The following is a 23,008-nucleotide window of genomic DNA, read 5'->3' as shown; positions in this document are numbered from 1 at the left end:
AAAAAGATTTCTAGGATAAAAAAAGAAAAATTCAAAAGAAAAATTCTGTTGTCATTATTCATCTAAAAATCCTCCAGAAGATAAGAAATTAATCACAAAATTCTTATAAAACATGCTGATTATGTGTTAATATTATGAAGACAGTTTTCCTTTTGTCACATTTTTCTGGAATGATAGGTTAACAAATCTTGCTTTCATATTTATCTAAATCAGGGGTTCTAAAACTTTTTTGTCCCATGCACCCATTTCACCATTACTAGACCATCATTGCTCCTCTCCCCACTACCACCTTTCCAAAACACAAAAAATATATATACATTTACTCAAATTTAGATTATTTTTAATGTGTTTTATAAATTAAACAAGAAAATGCATACAAAATGCTCATAAATACCAACACATGAACAAAAGTATTTTTTCATACTCATAAACTAAAACTAAATACTTAACATGTAAGTAAAAGGCTGACCTCAATTTTCCCAGAAACTGAATTCAAGTAGAGAGAGTTTTCTCCAGATCTTTTCCCTTGCTCTCGCATTTTCTGAATCTATGTTATGTATCTTACGCTGGTCAACACTTTAAGAAGGTTTGTTCCCATTGAATCTTGTGTTCTGGGAACTGTAAAAGGTCCTTACGTGTCGATTTAATGTTGCATACTCTGAGAATGCAATTTTCCCTGCTCTTTTACGTGCACTAATACAAACCAGATTCTCTTTTTGGATACCGACCTGAATCGAAATACGGCTTTTGTCAAGCAGATATTAGCAGACTACATGGATCTTACGGCTCATCAGGAAAACAACTTCCTTGAAAAAGGTGAGCATGCATTACTTCGTTTGATACAGAAATTTCTCAAACTGATTGCTGATGAGTTACCAAAATACCAGGATATGTTTTCAGAGCTTTATACCCCCTCTTCTCAAGAAAACGCTGCTTTAAGCTGCAAAATGGATAATGAGGACATGGATTTTGAATTTGTTTGAAATAAACGATGAAGGCCACTTAGTTCCCTCTCCTCACATAACAGCAATAGATACGCCATACTTCCAAACAAAGACAACGACATTACAATCATTGAAAACAAGGAAACCTCCGAAAAGCCTGCAAAGAAAATTTCAGGCCCTAAATCTGCAAAGCATCAGAAATTAAAAGCATTATCTAAAGGAATATACAACACTGGAAACTTGAAATGTGAATGTGACTTATAGGAAATCTCCTAACCAGTTGCACCTGCCCAGGAGATCACGTCAGTGTTTACATCAGAGCAAGATGCTTCTATCACAGCAAATGAGGAAGAGCACGATGCACAGACTTCAAATATTCAAGGAGGAGCTCCAAACTCCCACATCAAAGATTCTGATTATTCATGAAAAATCCTGACTAAGCTTCTAGACGACTCTGGATATAAAGATTTCAAAGCCCAGATGAAATCTCAACAAGTCACGCTGTTGGAAACCAAAAGCATTAAATTTCACTCTTACCAGCTTGCTGCTGATAAAAATCCCAAAATCGCCATTCCTCAGCCTTTCAATACATTTCAATAGATATCTTCCAATAAGAAAAAATGCTCTTCAGACTGTTTTACTACTCACTTGCCTGTAAAAGATCAGTCTAGCATAAAGAACACGTACTGCCATTAACATGACACTATTAGAACACTGACCTAAATTACTAGATAACCTGTTTACGATTTCACACTATTTCTATTAATGTAAAGGGAGTAACAATCTTTAATGACAAGATTCTGCAAACTCAAAAATACATTCTACACTCGGTGAAATGTGGACATTGGCCATAAAAACAAATTTTTGAAATTCAGTAATGCATAGTCTCTCCACAGAACCAAATGCATAATGTTACATACAGTAAATAGAAGCAACTGCATTAAGATCTGCAATGGCATATTTGCAAAATTGGTGTTTATGCTATGAGTTACTATTTAACTTTATAAGGTTCTCATGTTGAACTAACCAGTCATTATGATTTTAATCTTTAACTTTTTCTTTCCATACTCCTCACTAGAATTCAAAATATCTTAAGACTATTTAAGCTGAGAGATTTTGAATCTTAGAGAATTTCTGACACTCACACAGTGTTAGAATTCAGCCAAGTTCTATCTAAATATAATTATCTCAGCTTTTGCATTTTTGTGCAGCCAGTTACTTTAAACTTAAGCATCAGTAAATTATTTGACCTAGCTTATAGCTTAGTTATTGCCTATTTAGACTACTGATCAATGTTTAAATTTATTTGACTATTATTATTTCAATTACATCGCTACAAGTAGTGATTACTTGTAGCATGAGCTGTGTCCTTTATGTTAAAAGTTAAGTTTAATTTTAAAACATGTTAAAAACCTGTGCAATTCTTTATCGTACTATTTCAGAAATAGCAATTCACTATTTGTCTAGTAGGATTATACGACTAAAATTCAAGTATTTCACTCAAGTGCAATCTTGTAACTTACATATCTGTTTCTTGTTTTCTGTCACAATTTTTATGATTAACTGTGGTTTTGCCAAATTTTACATATTTTTCACATACTCTTGATATTGCATGAAATGACCCCAAAGTTTAGAAATCATTAAAATCAAATATTCAAACTTAACTTTACCTATAATAATGTCCATAAAATTCACTTGAATTAATACTTTTATCTATGACAGTTATCTCTTATTTGCTACTCAAAGCACAGTCTTTGCACTTAGCTTTGAAGCATTTAAAGCATAGTCTTTGCACTTAGCTTTGAAGCATTTAAAGCATAGTCTTTGCACTTAGCTTTGTGAGACAAAGGCCATTTAATGAAAATATCATGTTTGCACCGTCTCTTGATTCTTATTTACACATTCCTACCAAAAGTATGTATAACCATTTATCCTGCCAATATAAAGTTTTTATTAAAACAGATTGACATAATTTATTTTAAAAAATTATTTGCAGTAATTTGAAATTTTAATAACATACATCATTCAGTCATTATAAATTTGTTTTAAAAACTTAACTTTCAAGTTACCTTCCATCCTCGGTAATTTGTATTTTTAATAGCTGCCATATCAGACAGTGTCAAAATTGGATGATCAAGCCACAGCCTCTGGCACTGCATTGCACTTGGCTCCAAAATGTTAAAGGAAGGACCAATCGGGCAAGCCTATTAAAGTAAGATAAAAAAAATATCTATACGCATGATTGATTATAACATTTACCTTTTATTGCATTAAGCAATAACTAAAATATAATATTAAAAATCTTTCTCAAGCAATGCATAAAAATGAATTTAAAACATAGCAATTCTGTCGAATTTATATAACAGATATTTCAGAAAGCACTTCTAATAGTGATTCTATACAGAATGCTTATAAAAGACAATGTTAACAAATTTAATATGGACTTAAAAATTCTCAATTTTTAAAAAATTTATTTTTTTTTTTTTATGTAAGCAATACACTTACGTAAAAAAAAGGGGGGGAGATGCAGCACGAAGTCCGAGATCTGGATCACCAGAACTTCAACAATTATGCTTTGATAGTTTTCACAAAAATTCAGGTCTAAGTTTCTGATACAAGTTTACAGACATAAAATTAGAATATATTTTCAATAAAATGTGTTACATATATTCTATTAACAAGAGGTTTGGTTTGATTTATTGAGATTATGGCAAAGCACCCTAGGATTATCTGCCTAAGGGGAGGAATGCCTTCGTGGAGGACTTTCTAAGGGAAACTGGCTCGTATACACGTTACACATGCAGCCAGCCCATGCAGCCTGCCCATTCGTGGGATTCGAACCTCGGACCCAACTACCAGTGTTCAGAGACTTTACCGCTCGGCCACTGGTAGGCCCTATTAACAAGTGATAACGGAATTTCAACAGCTAAGTCAAACTGCTGATTACTTCATTTAATAAACATAAATTAAAAATAATAAATATCATGATCATTTATAGAATAATTATGTTCATTAATATGAAATCAAAATAACTACTAGGAATAGGTAAATATGGTGTTCAAAAATCTCATCACAGTGCCTGACAGCTTTTAAAATATTTATTACGAAAATGTGAAAATAAACTTAACTGATTGTTATCACAGTTACCATAAAATATATTCACAGTTAAAACTATTTAAAGAACCACTTTTACATCAAATTTAGAAACCAAGTAGAAAATAACTTTTTCTTTGTTAGGCAGATAACAGTTTACTTGAGTAAAATAGAGTTATTATGCTGTTGATTAAGCTAGGTTATAATATATGTTGCTTTGATTGTGGCAAAGTGTGTAAGGGCAAAGTGTGTAAGGGCACCAGGATTTCAACCAGGTTGAACTAGCAGCATTTAACCACTTGCCTACTAATGGGCTATTTTATTTGCAGTTTTATGCTTGAGGTGAAAATCTTCAGTATATATATTTCGTGAATTTTGCACAGAAAAGAATGAAACTTTTTTTTTAATTAGTGCATATTGACTAATTTACTAATCAGAATTTTTGTTCAAAAAACATAAGTTGCCAAATGAACACCAAAGCACCAAATATTGTAATCTGATTTCATTGCAACAATAATTATTTTAATCATACCATAGATCACTGTGTACATGTACACAGTAATCAATTTTCACTTCTAAAACCATCAAAGAATTGCACAAATACAAGAGCATACACATTAAACATTGTATATATTACAATATATGATACATTACTGTTATTACAAACTCATTATTTTTCATGAAGCTTTATGTATCATTAGAGTTGTCTCCCTCTGGTTAGATTTTGCTCTAACATTTAAGTGCTAAGCCATGTCCAATTAACAGAAAAGTACTGAATTTTTAAACAACAGGGACAGGTTCTCATCACATACCCTCAAATTAATATATATATATATATGATTTTTAAATAAGTAACAATGTGATAAAAATGACACTATTACCATGCTCAATAAACATTTCAGAGTATTTTAGAAATCAAACATAAAACACATTGTAAATTAAAAGGAAAATATCTTTACCAAAGAAATAACAATGTCCTCCCTAAATGGGTCTATAGGAGGATTTGTCACTTGCGCAAAGAGTTGTTTGAAATAATCATACAGTAATGGTTGATAATGAGAGAGGCATGCCAGAGGAGCATCATTTCCCATTGATCCAAGAGCTTCCTTTCTGTTTATAAATATAAAAAGTAAATTAAAATTCCTCCAAGATAGAGTAACTATATAATACATTACTATAGTTAATTACATAATGCAAAGAATAAGATATCCACAGAAGTAGCACTATATAAGAATATGATTAGTAAGACTTATCAGTCTTATAAGTAAGACTTATAAGGTATTTCTCCCACCTTCTTAGCAATGCCTTTGTGGTCAGCACACTCGGCATGTATTCGAGAGGTCCGAGTCTGGCGAGGGCTTTGCTCATTTTTCATGTATCCTACTTCTAAATAACCTAATGTCTTTTCAAGACTACTTTTTTTTTTTTTTAAATTTACACGTGAACTGAAGTTATAAGTACTGTGGTTAAAAAAAGAATGACATAAAATTAACCTTGCAATTCATAATCTCAAGTAGATTTTAGAAATAAAACATGGTATTTATGAAAGTACCATATTTTATTTCTAATATTTACTTACTTCTTATATCCTGTCTATGAATATCTATAATGTAAAAGTTTGCTACCAATGAATTATGAAAGTTGGAGGAGAACCCACCAAAATTAAGCCAATTATTCCTACAGGATTCCAAGCTGCAATTCTATCTGCAAGAAAATCTATCTGCATAAAAGATTCATGAGTATCTCTAGATAGGCTACCATAAAGCCACTACAAAGTATTCAATCAGATTTTCTTTTTGTGCTGTGTAAAAAGGCATTTGTCCATTTCTACTCCCTCTAATTTTACCATAAGCTCTATTTAGAACACTAAGAGCACAAACTTCCCACAAGTAACTGTTCCATTCCATCAAGTGTTTTGTCAACGATAGCCAGCTGTTCTTTTTCCCACTGTTAATGAATCAGAAGGTAATCTCAATTGTTATTCTATGGCACTTGAACCCTTTACCCCCTCCAACATGCAAGAATATATGCAGCAGTAATAATTAATTTATATCCTTCCTCATATAAAAACAAATGGAGGATCACTGAGAATTAATCGAGGATACATCAAACAAAGCACAAATGTTATGAGTATGTTGTGATGTTACTCTTGTCCATAATTGGCAATAAATCACACTGCTTGGAGACAATTTCTCAGTCAAATGGGTAACATACAAGTACCTAAAAAATTATTTAATCAAAAATAAATGGCAGATGAATGTAAATAAATTTTTATTTCAATGCAATACTTAAAAGAAATATTTTACTTTGCTGATAATATATACAATAAAATTTGTTTCCATCTTACAGTTGTGGAACTGAAAAGCAATACGAAATGATATAAATTTTATATATAATTACAGCTTATTTTATTTCAGTTTTGATATTGCTGAAAAATTCCACATGTCCCTTATAAGCAAACTAATTTCTCCTTCATTCAAAATCTAACAATCGTACTCTTATTTACGTGGGAAAATTTATATTATATAAAATAATTTATATGCAAACTTTAATTTATTTTACATTTTGGTATTATTTAACCAAATTACTGATAAGCATAAAAACAATTTATGTGAATGTCTTTCCTTCTACAATAAATTAATCAAGATATAACAGTTATAAATACTTGTGTTTTATCTCAGATCCTTAACTATGGTAGACGATAAGGTAACTTTGTAATGTTAATACTGACTTAATTGCTGAATTGGTAACTATGATTATGATCTAGCTCAGTGGACACAAGCACTTACTATAAGCAAGCCAAATACATATATCTGAGAGTAGTTGAAGGGCCGTAATTACTTTTTTTAACAAAACAATCAAATTTATATTTATTTTCTGTCTGAAATTTAAGGGTAGGTAACTGAAAAAAAAATTATTGGTCATAATTTGTAATTCAAATGTATTTAATTTAGAGGTATGTGGGTTAAATATTAAAATTTTCAGATTGGCATTTATTCAAATATGTGTAATATATTAAAATAACCACAAAATAACTTACTTTTAAACTAGAAAGAAATATTCGAAAACTTTCCAAGAGAAACAAAACTTCAGAGTAAATAATAAAAACCTATTTTCTTTTATTTATTACATTTTTCTATGCAGCACACACAAAAATGCATATTTGTATGTAAATAATTTGAAACTTTTTTGTTTTTTACTACACCTACAACACCTATAACCAGCAGATGGCATCAGCACCATATCGCATTGTAGAAAAAACCTACACTGAGGTTACTATAATAATATTTCTTAATATACCATTCAGAAAAACGTCTAAAAAAATAAAATTTTTGGTAATCAGCATTTTTTTAGGGGGCAGCATTTATCTGATAATTGAAAAGACAGAGTTTCAATGCTAAATTCTTCCCCTCCGTCATAAAATTTAACAAATGTCTACATCAATATATTGTTTCCCAAAAATTGCGATAATATCACATTTTATTTTCTAAGTAAGTGTTTAATTTCTTTGATTAAAAAATAAACTTTTTTTTTTGTGTGTGTGCTTGCCACAAATATTAAATAATGTTTGAGATGTCAATGGCAAAAAAAGTATCTGCACAAAAAATTAAAGTAAATGTGAAAATCCGTAAAATATCGTTAAAATCTGAGTTTAAATAAAATTTTAATGTAAACTGAAAAATGAAAAATAAAAATTGCAATTATGAACTGTTTTCCCTTACCCAGTTTGAATCATTGGCATCAGAAGTAAAGTAATAGCTTCCGGGGTATATCCAAAGAGAGGAAGGTGTCGGCTTTTCATCACACTTTCAACATGGGCTGTTTCTTGAAGCTTGACACTTAGTGAGCATGATTTCAGTTTTTCAAGAGTTATCTAGAAAAATTCATCATTGCAACTGCATTCCATAGTTTTATATAAATTGTAATACACAGTAAATAAAGCAAACAAACATTTGAACAGATAAATAAGCTCCTGCAAAAACTAAAGATAAAAAATTTAAAGAACATTATACTGTTAGTTTATACATACAAGATGACCTTACACATAAAACAATTTTGCATGCAAAATGACATTAAGAATATGCTTGTAGGTGGTCTCTACAAGATACATAACTGAATAATCTAAATAACATACACATTGAGGTAATACAGAAAATTATCTTTTCTTTCAAAGTTAAAATTAGAAACTAAATGCTAAATTATTTTATTGCATTTTTTAAATGCTATAGCAGAATGGATGTAGTTTTCAGAAAGTGCATTTTGTAGTGTTATCATTATTTTAATCAACCAGTTATTATGATTTAGGTCTTTATTTTAACTTCTCCTTTCTGTTTCTTCACCAGAAATACAAATCAGAGAATATTTAAGCTGAGGTTTCTCGACAATAAGACTTCGAACATGGTCGCATTGTAAGGTTGCGTAAAGCTGGGTGGTCATACCGAGCAATAGGCCGCCACCTGCAGCGTACAGCCACTGATGTACAAAGATGTTGGCAGCAATGTTTGCTACCAGGAAATTGCCGATGAAATAAAGGCTCTGGTAGGCCAAGCACAAATGCGAGGCAAGATAGGATGATTGTTCGCCAGGCCCAAATTACCCCGACGATATCATTGTCGACTATTCAACGCACTACAGATATGTCTATACCTCCCATGGTACCATCTACCATCTCATAGCGCTTGTCTGAGGCGAGGTTACACTCACAGAGGCCTTTAAGACATTTGCCTTTGACTCCACAACATCGGCGGAGTCATCTGGAGTGGTGTCGCAACCGATCATCATGGCTGCCATATAGTGTTCAGCAATGAAATCCGACCACCGTTTTCGTGTTTGGAGAGGACGGGGCCAGCAGTCCCAATCAGCCTTTGTTTAACAAAGGCATATAGCCATAGCCCCTGGTGTGGTGTTGTAGGGCACTATTTCTTATGACAGCAGATCATCTTTAGTCATCCCTGTATATCTTTAACAGCTCAACGATATGTTGATACCATCCTGTGGCTGGTTGCATTACCCTTCATGGCACATTATCCTGCGGCCATTTTCCAACAAAATGTCAGGCAACATACCACTCACATATCTCTGAACTGTCTCCGTGTGGCTGATACTCTTCCTTTGCCAGACCTTTCACCAATCAAGCATGTCTGGATATGGTAGGCCACCACATTCGGGCATTACAAAATATCGTAGATCTGGAGCAACAACAGATGAATGCCTGGCTGAACATGTTGCAGGGATGACATTAGGAACCTCTACCACTCCTTGCCTTGATAAATTCAAGCATGCATTACTGCCAGGGGCGGTTCGACCAACTACTAATTTGGACACTCAGTGGGTGATTGTGAGCCGTGAACAAGAACTATGACCTTGATTTTTTAATCACTTTATTATCTGTGTATGAGCTATACACATATTAAATTTCATCAAAAATAACCACTTCCTTCATCATGCTTCGATTTTTTTGCAAAAGAGTGTATATAAATTTCTAGCTGCACTAAAAATCGTTGATATATTTTCACCTCCTGTAATTTTTAGAATAATGATTATAATATTTAAATTTATGAAAAATACCAGGATTAAATTTTTAATTTCATAGAATTCTTTTACACAGTCAAAAAAATAATTTAATTATGAAATTAAAATGCTGTTGAGAAAAACATTTTTATACTCTTCCTTTTTCATGAACATGAAGAAAAGAACAATAAATATAAAATCTCAGAAAATTACTAGATATTCTGAATTCATAAATTTCTTCCAATATTTCCTACTTTCAATTTTTAATGTAATAATATACATGTGAATCATTTGGTGGGCAGTGAGAATGGATTCTATTTAACACATTTGGAGATCCTAAAATTGCAGTAATACCAAACCTTCTCCAACCTTTGAAATTAGTCCTGATAATTTATGCAATTTATGCCAATTCTTGTAACCTTCGTAAATCCAAAACATGTTTAGAATTTTTTGTCTTTTTTTTTTTTTTTTTAATTTATTTTTGTGTTGACACATTGTTTATTGTCATCTTGGCTTTGGATGATGGCAACTCACTTTATTATATACACTGAAGTGACAAAAGTCACGGGATACCTCCTAATATTTTGTTGGTCCTCCTTTTGCCCGGCGAAGTGCAGAAACTCGATGTGGCATGGACTCAACAAGTCGTTGGAAGTATTGAGCCATGCTGCCTCTATAGATATCCATAATTGTGAAAGTGTTGATGGTGCAGGGTTTTGGGCACGAACTGACCTCTCAATGATGTCCCATAAATGTTCGATGGGATTCATGTCGGGCGATCTAGGTGGCCAGATCGTTCGCTGGAATTGTCCAGAATGTTCTTCTAACCAATCGCGAACAATTGTGGCCCGGTAACATGGCGCATTGTCATCCATAAAAATCCCATCATTGTTTGAGTACGTGAAGTCCATGAATGGCTGTAAGTGATCTCCAAGTAGCTGAAGGTATCCAGTCAGTGATAGGTTCAGTTGCACCAGAGGACTGAGTCCATGCCATGTAAAAACAGCCCAGACCATTATGGAACCACCACCAGCTTGAACAGTACCTTGTTGACAACTTGGGTCCATGGTTTCTTGGGGTCTGCGCCATACTCGAACCCTACCATCAGCTCTTACCAACTGAAATCGTGACTCATCTGACCAAGCCACAGTTTTCCATTCGTTTACGGACCAACCGATATGCTCACGAGCCCACGAGAGTCGCTGCAGACGATGTCCTGCAGTCAGTACAGGCACTCGAGTCGCTCTTCTGCTGGCATAGCCAAAGGAAGACAAATTTCGCCACACTGTCCTATCAGACACGTCCCTCGTACGTCCCACATTGATTTCTGTGGTTATTTGACACAATGTTGCTTGTCTGTGAACATTGACAACTCTACGCAGACGTCGCTGGTCTCGGTCGTTAAGTGCAGGTGGTCGGCCATTGCGCTGTCCATGGTGGGATGCTATGCCCGAAATTAGATACTCTTGGCACACTCTTGACACTGCGGATCTCGGAATGTTGAATTCCCTAACGATAGCCGAAATAGAATGACCCATGCGTCTAGCTCCAACTACCATTCCGCGTTCAAAGTCTGTTAATTCTCGTCGTGCGGCTATAATAACGTCAAAGCCTCTTCACATGAATAACTTGAACACAAATGAAAGCCTTGCCAAAGCACTTCGCATTTATACATTTTTATGCGATACTACTGCCATCTGTATATATGCATATTGCTATTCCATGACTTTTGTCACTTCAGTGTATTTCCAACTAGCTTAAATAAGCAAATTTAAATCTATGTAATTTTATCATATCATTTATATATACAGTACTAAATTTAAAATCCAGATGTACAGTATCTGGAATGATCTAATATCTGGACTTCTTGACACTAACCAAAAAATAAACAAATGAATAAAAGAATAAAAAATCTTCCCTTCACAAAATCTATCTATCTGTAAATATATACATATGTAATAAAAACAAAGTCAGAAGTTATGACCACCAGGAATTTTCATGGCATAGAAGTATTGATCCATGATGTATACGGAATTTAATTAAATCTTCATTTTTTTATTTCAGCAAACATGTTGTGGTCACAATCAAGTTAGCACATTAATTGTGCCTAAACAGAAAAGTTTTACACTTTAGATAAATTTGCAGTAAGAAAGAAGGAGCAGATAGACTGCAGTCCAGCTAGGCCAAAGCTTAGAAAGCAAGTTATGTTCAGGGTGAAATCTTAATTCAGACTGAGTTTTGGTTCTGAATGCATTTTAAATGGATATTAATATTGTTGTAAAATTACTATTGGCTGCTAGAGTTTTAGTTCCATTTACATCACCAGAATTATGTAAGAATCATATGACATGAATTAATCTAGAAATGACGCAGTGCAAATAGCAGTTACTATTTTTAGAATAGAGATGGAAAATTAATTTACGCTGCTAATTTAATCTTTTACATATTAGTCAAAAGTCATTAATCCGGACACCCATAATCTGGAATGATCTATAATCCTGACCTCAAAGCTACAAACTTTCTGCGCATGCGTAATACTTTTACGCACACGCATATGCGTGTGTGCATGCGCATAATGCATTTACGCATGCACAATAATGTATAACGGAAGGTATAAGCTAAGCTAAAATTATCTAATTATCTATTTCAGTTAATGTTGCAGATTGCATTGTTCCTTAATCTTCGAATTGGATCCAGCTTATTATTTTTTGCAGACTGTTAGAGCAATTTTATAAAAGTAAGCTTGAACTTTCGATTATGTCAAATATTATTTCCAATATATATTTACTAATATGTAAAGGATCTACAAAGCGAAAGTATGTTTCGATGTCCATCAAACAAAAAGTGGAATTGCTGCAAAAAATGGATAAAGGCATATCCTTTGTTTCTCTAACCATTCCAAATCTGTTTATCAATTTCACGCTGCTGTGCAGGGGGGGACGTCGCGGCACGCAATGAACTGGAAGTTGATCTGTCAGCACTATCCTTATCTTCAGGTCAGATGTTTTTATTTTATTCAGCTTATAATTCCTTACTAAATGTAGTATTGCATTTCGATGTATTCTGTCTTTGATATGATTTAAATCAAATTCCTCGTCGTTATAAATATGACGAGTACACATCAAATAGTTTTCTGGTTGCAATTTCCTAATTTAGACTATGCGTAATGTATGCTTTACGCATGCGCGCATTGAAAGAAATGTTTAATAAAGTAAACAAATCGAGTAAGGATTAAAGACTTTTTACTGTATTTATTTTTATTACATATATATTCAACATATATAATATTCAACAAAATATAATATTCAACAAAATGAAAGAAGAGATTTTTCTGCCATATAGCTGAGATTCCTGCATTTAATTTTCAAATACCTGGATACAGATTTGCTACTTTGATTGACATAGTGATGTTGGCCAGGATCAGACTTTCGGCCCTTGAGTAATTGAGTAGTTGTGTGGGAGGGGGAACAGCCAGGATGACCCACTTTGTAGCCCAGTGCAATTTTTGTGGGTCATAAATTCTGCTGCTTAGTACCTCGCTAGATTATATTTTTTTGCTGCCCAAAACTTGTGTTACCCAGTGCAAAACTGAAATTCTAAAAATTGTACCATCCCTAATTCTTATTGCTGGGTGTTCCTTTAAATTCTTACATTTTTGCCATCTTTAAATTCTGCCACCATGCATGCTGGCCCTGTTGGGAGTTAGCATTCTTCTGTTTTGACCTAAAAAATAAGCAAAGTTCAACTGCTGCCATATCTATGTCGTCTTACAAAATTTAAACTGATTATCCAAAATTTGGAAATTTCCAAAACCCGGAATCGCTGAAGTCCTGATAATTCTAGATCTCAGACTTTTGTACTGATGCACACATATAGATATGTTTCTCTACAAGAAATAAAAATTGCTCACTAAATGTATAAAGCTGTATATAGAGCACTTTATAATTTCTTCATTTTATACTCACGATTTCTTAGCATGAAAAATTTCTCAACTAAACTTATTTTGTGATGCTCAGTAAATTCATATTATATGTCATCTTTCGTAATACATGGAGGTATACTGCATATTATATTGTTACATTTTTCTTTTCTTCTGACACCAGTTGTTGCACTATTTTCTTCCTTCACGTTCGTACGGGGTTCGTAGATTTGGAGTGAATAAGGACGACACTTGATAAAGTATCGAAACACACTTTATTAGCCAATATTGTCAGGACAGCTCCATAATACGTTTTACAGTCGTCGATGAACTACTATAAACACGCTGACATGATCAGCGACACTGCCTTCAGGTTATGTGCAGACAGCTTCACTGCAAACTTGGTGCAGACAGCTTCACTGCAAACTTGGTGCAGACAGCTTCACTGCAAAGCACCAAAGTACAGCTTCCGACTCTGCTTGGTCGTTCTCGGAACTCCACGTACTCTTGAGACTCTTCACGCTACAACTCGCGATGCACTCGACGATACACAAGAGTATAGCTCTCGACTCAGCACAGTTTAAGACAAAATGATGCACTAATCCGCGATACACTAAAAAACTCTCTCGATGCACTCGATACCAACTTGGCGCTAGACTTCGAGACACTTGCTCAATGACTGACTGTCAGCTCGCTAGATGAGGCACACACACTCAATATTGACTATCTCGCACTCTATGCGAGGCACACACACACTAACTCTCCCCATACCAGCAGGATTTATATAGCTTTTGGCTGGTGTTCGAGAACATTCTGGGCTAAACCGGTAAGAATTCGTTCCAGAAGGTTCTCCAACCATCCATGGCATATCGCCAATTTTGTCACCAAATGTGCGATTTCTCGCCAAATGGGCAACCTTGCTTTCCCTTGCCATTTTATGGCAACTCTAAAACTGCTTTGCGGGAAAGCTATCTTACCGCGCCTGTACATTTCGTAACAATATTTATAGAATAAACAGTTCATACAAGACTCTACCATCGTATAAAATATAAATATGTAATAGTTACAAGTTCTTCAAGCCACTTTTTTAATGGCCTTTGCTCAGCAATGCCCAGTTTCACTTCATCATCCCTCATGAAGACATGTTTCTTTACATCGACCAGCAACATACGTCCAGGTCTCAGACGACCCTGAAAAATGATGTCAAACACTGAGAGTTAATACAGTGTTATAAGAATATTTATTAGTTTTGGTTTGGTTTGGTAGTCAAGAAATAATTTTAATTTTTCTAAACAGATTATCTTTAAATTTAATTACACATAAACTTACTTTTAATTTTATGTTTTCTTTGGGTAAATCCAAAACTCCTATTTCACTAGCCATGATGACTTGATCATCTTTGGTCAAATAATAACGAGATGGTCTCAAACCATTTCGGTCTAGAATAGCTCCAATGTAACGACCATCAGAAAAAGTAACCAAAGCTGAAAATGCAGTTTAAGAAATTATCTCAATTCCTTACAAAATAGCTCTTAAGTACATAGAAATGAAGCACTAATAAAGATTAAAATATTATTATAAACAGCATGTTAAATGAATTTAACATAAATGAGGTGAAATTGAACAATAAAAATTGGTGTAATACAAGTAAATTGTGTAAAACAATAATTTTAAATTTCAAGAGCCCTTCTTCATTGACTGCAAGTGTGAGAGAAAAAAGTACTTGATCTTGTAAGCTAAATTACTTTTACTTGCATTACATCAATTCCTGTTGCTCAATTTTAGCCTTTTCAGATTACAGATAAAATATTGCTTTACAGATATGCTGAACAAAGTAAAAAATTTATTCAAAAACGTTTCTTCAGAAATTCAAACGCATGAATCTAAAAAAAAGATTAAAATAATTTTATTTGCCATGAAAGGACTATAAACAAATTAAAAATACTGTTTATTTTCATCAACACTTTGAAGAGTAAAAGCATTACTTTGTTAGAAAAAACTTCATTAAAATGTGTTTTAAAGATTCTCTAAAACTAATGCAAAATTACAAGAGAAAATATAATTCTTAATTTTAAACTAATGGTAAATTAAATTATGAACTATATTAATCTTTTATCTAATCCAACCAAAAATACAATAAAGGATTCTTTTTAACTTTGCTAAAACGTTTTGCGAGCCAAATTGCATAAAATCAAAGCAAAGAAGCAACTATTATTAGTTTACCAGCAAAATATTTTACCATTTCCTCGATATATCATTAATTACAGAATGAAAAATCACTAGTGAATTTGGGATCAAATTACAGAAGTGACAGAAAGCATTTCAAATTATCAGATTAACTTCCAACTAAGAAGTGAAGATTAGACAAATTCCAGTGGCAGAAGCATTTTAAAGAAGGCATTTTCAAGATGAGTCAAGAAAAAGGTGTTTATTAATATCATGAGCTTTAAGAATATTGGTTTTTTGGTTTGGTTTACTTAATTACAGCAAAGCACACTAGGGCTATCTGCCTAAGGGGAGGGATGCCTTCGTGGAGGACTGTCTAAGGGGAACTGGCTCGTATACACGTTACACATGGGGAAAACCACGAAAACGCCCATGCAGCCAGCCCATTCACGGGATTCGAACCTCGTACCGAACTACCAGTGTTCAGCGACTTTACTGCTTGGCTGCTGGTGGGCCTTAAGAATATTGGAAACGCAGGGATTGTAAAAAAGAATATAAAAATGAATCATGTTTACACAAGATCCATGTTCACTGAACAAAGAACATACACTCTATTATTTTTAGTACTATCTGGTATTTCTTCAAGGAGTGGGAAAAGATATGAAATTCTTGACAAAAATAATCATTACTGATGTATCTTGGATAAACATTAAAATTTTAAATTAAAACAGCAGTATAGTATAAGGAAACCCAGTGATCTACCACCTTCCAAAAAATTTTGGGCGTCTGATTCCACAAGTTTATGTTGACTTTAATCTTTGATATTCATAGGGTAGTGCTGCAGTGTTGGAGTCCACGGGGGGGGGGGGGGAGACTATAAATAGAGATTACTACACTAATGTATTACAAGCAGAAATTTGCAATGCTCCTTGATGAGTTGTTTCATGAGATTAGTTTCTATATCAGGTTAATTTTAGATCGCATGTGGTATGAACTTTAAAGAAAACTGGTAGGCAGTTTCCAGACCCTCCCACATACAATTCAGAAGCCTGCTTTTGGAGGGTTCTCTTCCAAAACTCAAGAAGGAGTCAAGAAGAAAAGAAAGAATCGGGACACACAACAAAGAAAGCTGCCACATCCACTAGATGACACAGGAAATGCTCAGCAACTTTTATTTCAGACATTAGAGCATCTTTGGAAATGGTTATAGAAAGTGAAAGAGGATATTTAAAAAACGGAACTCTCACTTAACTTTCTAGCAGCTTGGACTTTAAATAGTGATCATTCACCATGAACTTTTACAGCAGCTTTCTCATATGTCAGTATATCTGCATTTTCTATGCTTGCTCTGATATCAAAAATCTAGTTTTGCTATATATTTTAGTATGCATTAAATATGTTATTTAGTTTTTGCATATAAGTAAGAGTGTACTTTTTCAGACAAAATACATTTGTGCATTATGAAAAAAGAATTAGTATCTAGTTTTTATCAGTACCCTGACAACTAATTATTGAAGGATGCTTGTAAACATTAACACTAGCATTTAGTAAATATATATATATACAAATCCCTAAACTAAGCAGGAAACTATAATCTATATGCTTAATTAACACCATATAGATTAAATTTTTGAAAAATTCAAGACTAATCTACCAGGTCCATCCCAAGGTTCCATGACACAGGAGCTCCACTGATACAAATATTTCTTTTCTGTCAACATTAATTCATCTTTTTGCCATGCTTCTGGTACCATTGTAATAATAGCCTACAAAAAATATTTTAATACCAATTATTAAGATTATTCTTACATACAAGGACCATTTTATAAGTATTGTAAAAAAGCAGATTATATATATTAGTTTTCTTTAAAAAAAAAGCATTTCTAAACACTGTCTCATTTAGAGGAGAACATGCGTACGCTTAGTAAAAATGTGTATACAGTTAGTCCCATGTGTAAACATTTTTCATCCCGTCAAAATACAGCATTGTAGACAAAATAGACATTGACAGCACCAATGGCATCCCTGTTATGAGTTTCTTCCCACTCAACTAAATTTTCTGCTTTGCACTAAAGATTAAATCTGGCGAACAAAGTAAATAAGGGACAAATTCAAAATCTAATCCATACCATCTTAATGTTGTCACAGTTGATTTATGAAACACAGCATTGCTTTCGTGACAGAGTACCTTTTTACACATTAATTTTGGCCATTTTTATCTCAGCTGCTCTTTCAAACTGTCCATAAATAATAATAAACAAACTCATGTTATTATTTTTCCCACCCTGAGTAACTGATACTGATGATTCCTTATGAATCCCAAAAACCAGTGACTAACCCCCTTCCCAACTAACATAAAATGTTTTCTACAATCTTGGCATAATTTCACCATTTGTTGTCCTTTGTTTTGACTTAGCTGTATGATGGTGTCCTCTGCTTTGATTCAGTTATGAATTATTATCCACAGTCATGAATTACTACAAACCATCCTGCAAGCCATTGTTTCAAATTTTTAATCACTGTTCTGAAATCTCCTCTCCCATACTGTTTTTTTCCCCCTCCTCTTGCTGTTGTTGTTCTTTCAATTAAAAATCTATGGCCTCAGCAATCTTGTTTATTTCACATACCAGTCTAATATAATGATGATATGCACTTCTTCGATGATCTCAACTGCTGTAACCTCAAATGGGTATTCAGAGCATGCTTTTATTTCATTGAATGTTCAAATATATTTAAATCCATTTATCCAGAAATAAACTGTCTTTAGTTTTTATATAGAACCCCATAATGTAACCCAAAAAAATCCCTTTGATTTAAAAAGGCTTCTTTCAATAAAGATGTTTAACACCTGCACAGTTTTCTTTACTTTTGCTTGAACAATGATAATACCTTTAAAATTAGGCAAAAAAAAGCAGGCTTAGTTTGCATAGATTTTGAATACAGAACTTCAAGGATGATTGAAACATGTTTCTCCTCTTCAGTCAACCCCCACCCCAAAATGTACCTCTCCCTTTTTTCTCCACTAATCTAAAGAGGAAAAAAAAAATGTGTCTAATTGCTTTTGAAATCAATAGGGTATATTCAAAATCTATGCTAAACTATGCTTTTTTGGCCTAGTTTTAAATTTTACAATGACATGTTCTAATTTGCTACAATGTTTACTTTAGACATCTGAAGAAAGAGAACGTTGCTACAGAGCAAAATTCAGCTTCAACTAGTTTGAAGAACAAAGCTATGAGCAGTGGCATAACCAAATGAATTGGGATGAAACTTATAAAAAAATTTACTAAACTTATTAAACAACCGTTATAGAAACTAATATACACCTGTCAATATGAATGCATAAAACAGACATGGAGTTTTACTATCAACTAAAAAACTCTAAAATAACCTATGGGAAACTATTAATGAACTTTTCCAAAGTGTAATTAATAATTTTTATGCATAATTAATCCAAAAGGTCAAATAAACAATAATGACGGTATAAACATTTACACAAAATAATTTTTGTAACTTTTCAACAAAACATTCATGTGTCACAAAAATATTCTGAAAATGACAAAAAGCACTCATGGTCACTGGAAATTTGTGATTTAAGCCATACTTTCACAAGGCAAAAGCATAGTATGCTATGAAAACAAATTTTAATTATAAGCAGTTTATTAAAAAAGAAAATTTACTTCCGGCAGAGAGCGCTGCCCAGCCATTACAAGAAATTCTAAGACATTATCTAAGCTTCCTGAGTCTGACATCTGTGGCTCAACTACTGGAAATAGTTTCTTCAAGTCTTTCCCATAAATAGAACTTTTCATTACGCCTTCACGAGCTCTCATGAGATTTACATTACCTCGAAGAGTGTTAATTTCACCATTGTGAGCCAAATACCTGCAAATAATATACAATAAAAAATATAATAAATAATAATAAATAAAAATTCAAATCACAGTTTCCTTTTAAATAGAATAGAAGATTATGAATGAATTTTATCAAATATTTTAAATTATTCACATAAATATATTTCAGATATTTAAAGCATGTTTTAAAGTTAACCAAAGAGATAGAGATATTCCCTGTTAAATATTAAGATGATTCTATCTCAGATGGCTTTATACTGCAATATACTATTAAGATTGAAACAATCAGGAAGAGAAAAGAAATTAACAGGAAAAAAAGCTCTTACAATACAAATTTTATTAAAAGAAAACACATTATGAAATAAAAGTATCGTTTCTGATTATTCTACATTAAAACCTACTTGTGCAACTTACTTTCTTGAGAAATTAAAAAAAAAAAAAAAAAAAAAAAAAAAAATATTGTGCCAACACTATTTTTTTGAGGGGTGGTGAGAACTTATTGCTTTTAAAAACATTAATGAAAATTTAGATTAGATAAAATATATTCTTTTCTGTAATGGTTAGGTTTATTTAATTACGGCAAAGCACACTAGGGCTGTCTGCCTAAGGGAAGGGATGCCTTCGTGGAGGACTTTCTAAGGAAAACTGGCTCGTATACACGTTACACATGGGGAAAACCACGAAAACGCCCATGCAACCAGCCCGTTCGCAGGATTCGAACCTCGGTCCGAACTACCAGTGTTCAGCGACTTTACCGCTTGGCCGCTGGTGGGCCTCTTTTCTGTAATGAATTATCCAGTGATAAATATAATATGGTAACTTATATTAAAGTATTAAAGCATTCAAATACAACATCAATTAATAAAATGACTAAAAAATTAGAATGGTTACATAAATGCAAAATACATCATTATTTAAAATAATCTCCCTGTGCTGCAGTATATCTTTCCCATTGTAGTGTTCTTCCCTTTTATCTATTAACTAAGTGTGGAAGAAACCTAGTGAATAGCTAAGCAAATAATTGCTCAAGTCCAGCAATAGAAGTGCAAAACTCAAGAAGGGTTAATTACCTTTTATTGCTCAAACTTAAGGTGTACAGACGGCTTTCTCAGGACGTACAACAAAGCCTCCACTTGGACTTAAACTCCAGAATATAAGAAATAAGAACTTAACTAATGACTAAAAAGATTTAGCTGAAGCTAACACAATTCTAAGTAGTTGGCCCTTAAATATCGAATTAGCTAGCAAAGCTATCAAGGACCTGTAATATGACCAAGTGTAGTAACAGCTTGGAGAGACGTGGGCAAACGTGTACTACGTCAGAAACTCTGATTATCTCTATCAAAGTCAGTGGAACTTCGATTTAAGTACTACACCTTCTCATCTGCATTTAACCCAATTCTAAAAACACATTCTGGTAGGGAATTGTAAGATGAAATTAGGAGAGATAAGAAAGGAGCTTTTACTTAAAAAATATAACTGTTATAAACTTATAAATATCGAACCTAGTGAACTTTACACCATGATTTTCGAAATTATTTTAAACTTTGTAGAGATTATTAAAGCATTCTTTGTAGAGATTCTTTGTAGAGATTGTTTGGAGGGTGCCCATTCACTCTCAAACTTCTGCAATGTCCTGCTTTACTTTAGTGGAGAACACCGGGGACTAAATTTGCATAATGGTATGTAGCAGAATGTCCCACTTGCCGTATGTGATAAACTTTGTTCTCCATATTGTCAATACAAAGTCTTAAGATTGCGCCAAGTGAGAAATCAAACAGTCCAGGTTATTATTAAATGCTCTTGTACAGGTTTAAAATTAATACATAAACTTCTAAAAACATTATAAAACAAAAATTTAATTTTTTAGGATTGTTTAGTTTATGGCAAAGCACACAAGTGCTATCTACCTACAGGAAGGGATGCCTTTGTGCAAGAATTTTTAAAAGAAACTGTATCATGTTCACATTAAGCATGGAGAAAACCACAAAAACTGCCCTGCAGCTAGCCAATTTACCTCGATTTGAAGATAATCTGAACTACTATTGTTCAGTGGTTTTACCACTTGGCCACTGGTAGGCTCTTAAGTCTACTGAATGAATGATACTGTGTGTATAAAGCAAATATAAATGGTAAATGGATGAAAACATAAAAGAAAATCATATAGTTAATGAACAAAATTAGGATATAAGCTTCAAAGAAGATAATCCCGATTCTTAAAATACCATATTTACTTTATGCTGTTTTCCTCACTTGCATTTTATTACATGATTTAGAATGATAGAAGATATTTCCAATAATCTTCACTTTGTTCCCTAAATTTAGAAAACTTAAGAACAATCATATTATGCAATAATCACAATAATCTAAAATATTATAGTTGATATTCTTTGCAGAGGCATTTCAAGGCACTGATTCAGTCTTTCAAATCAGGCCATTCATATTCTCTTGTGAAAATTAGAAGGGAAGTAATAGAGTGGCCAGATTATAGAGTTCCTCTAAAAATGATTCAAACTCTGCAAATATTCTGATGAGTGCATAAGATACCTTTATACCCCATGGGAATGGGCATCTTTTGTTGCTCATTCACCTCCAACACTTGTCCACATCCGGTTATAACAGGATACTATCAGCATAATTTTCTCTTTCTATTGGGGTTATGGCGAAGCATTCAAGGACAAACTAGTTGAAGGGAAAAATGCCTTGTGCAGGACATTCTAATGGAAATTGGCTCGTATTGATGTTACACACGGGAAGAATCAATAAAACTCCCATGCAGCCAACCTGTTTGTCTGAATATGAACCTGAGACAAATTACCAGTGTTCAGAGCTACAGTTTCTTGAAAATTCCTTCATAATTTAATTTTACAGAGTGTTAATAGAAATAAGAAACACACAGATTTTAATAATGTAGCTTAATAAGGCATTTTGCTTTTACCCTCCATCAAAGTATTGAATAGCAACATATAATATATTTAAAAAATCTCTTCCGAATCCATCTTAAATCCAGTTTGGAAAAAAAAAAGTGCATACAAATGTCATGCAAAAACATCATTCAAATGGATTGAGAAGCCAAAATGGATATTATCATTGAAACACAATGCCTGAAATTTTTCCCAATTATAACACTTCCTTTACTTCATAGAAGGAAGTAAAAAAACTGAAGACACTAACTAAAAATGCTATTCAGTATAATTTTTCCTATACACTTTTAAATGCTATACATTCTCTTTTTTACAGCTTTGCTATAAAATAGTATACATACATAATTTTGTTCTCCCCAATTCAAAATTAGTTTAAAATAGGGATAAAATTAGTTTTAAAAAATCAAACCTGAGTGGATGAGCTCTCTCCCAAGTAGGAAATGTATTTGTTGAGAAGCGTGCATGCACAATAGCAAAATAAGTTTCATACAAAGGATTCTGTAAATCTTTGAAGTACGTCCACAGCTGGCTTGATGTTAATTGACCCTGCAGATAATAATGAAAAAAGATAGGAAATCTAAAAATGTAGCAGTTTTA

The 23,008-nt window shown here is 33.1% G+C and overlaps 1 protein-coding gene across 5 annotated transcripts in view; it reads right to left on the bottom strand.

The window, feature by feature from the left end:
- Positions 1-23,008, bottom strand: part of LOC118187282 (uncharacterized) — a 145,514-nt gene that overhangs the window by 94,748 nt on the left and 27,758 nt on the right. For all 5 annotated transcript variants that reach the window (XM_035357472.2, XM_035357474.2, XM_035357471.2 and 2 more), the window contains 8 exons: positions 22,821-22,957; positions 19,314-19,518; positions 17,288-17,399; positions 14,797-14,951; positions 14,535-14,657; positions 7,760-7,911; positions 4,997-5,147; positions 3,014-3,148 (listed from right to left, as the gene is read on the bottom strand). In XM_035357472.2, coding sequence (XP_035213363.2) covers positions 3,014-3,148; positions 4,997-5,147; positions 7,760-7,911; positions 14,535-14,657; positions 14,797-14,951; positions 17,288-17,399; positions 19,314-19,518; positions 22,821-22,957 — 1,170 coding nt within the window. The remainder of the gene's footprint in view (positions 1-3,013; positions 3,149-4,996; positions 5,148-7,759; positions 7,912-14,534; positions 14,658-14,796; positions 14,952-17,287; positions 17,400-19,313; positions 19,519-22,820; positions 22,958-23,008) is intronic.

Source organism: Stegodyphus dumicola, chromosome 11 (assembly GCF_044657685.1).
Source record: "Stegodyphus dumicola isolate Sdum_Otavi_A_Nest chromosome 11, ASM4465768v1".
Taxonomy (NCBI): domain Eukaryota; kingdom Metazoa; phylum Arthropoda; class Arachnida; order Araneae; family Eresidae; genus Stegodyphus; species Stegodyphus dumicola.
This window is presented reverse-complemented; position numbering and strand designations above follow the sequence as displayed.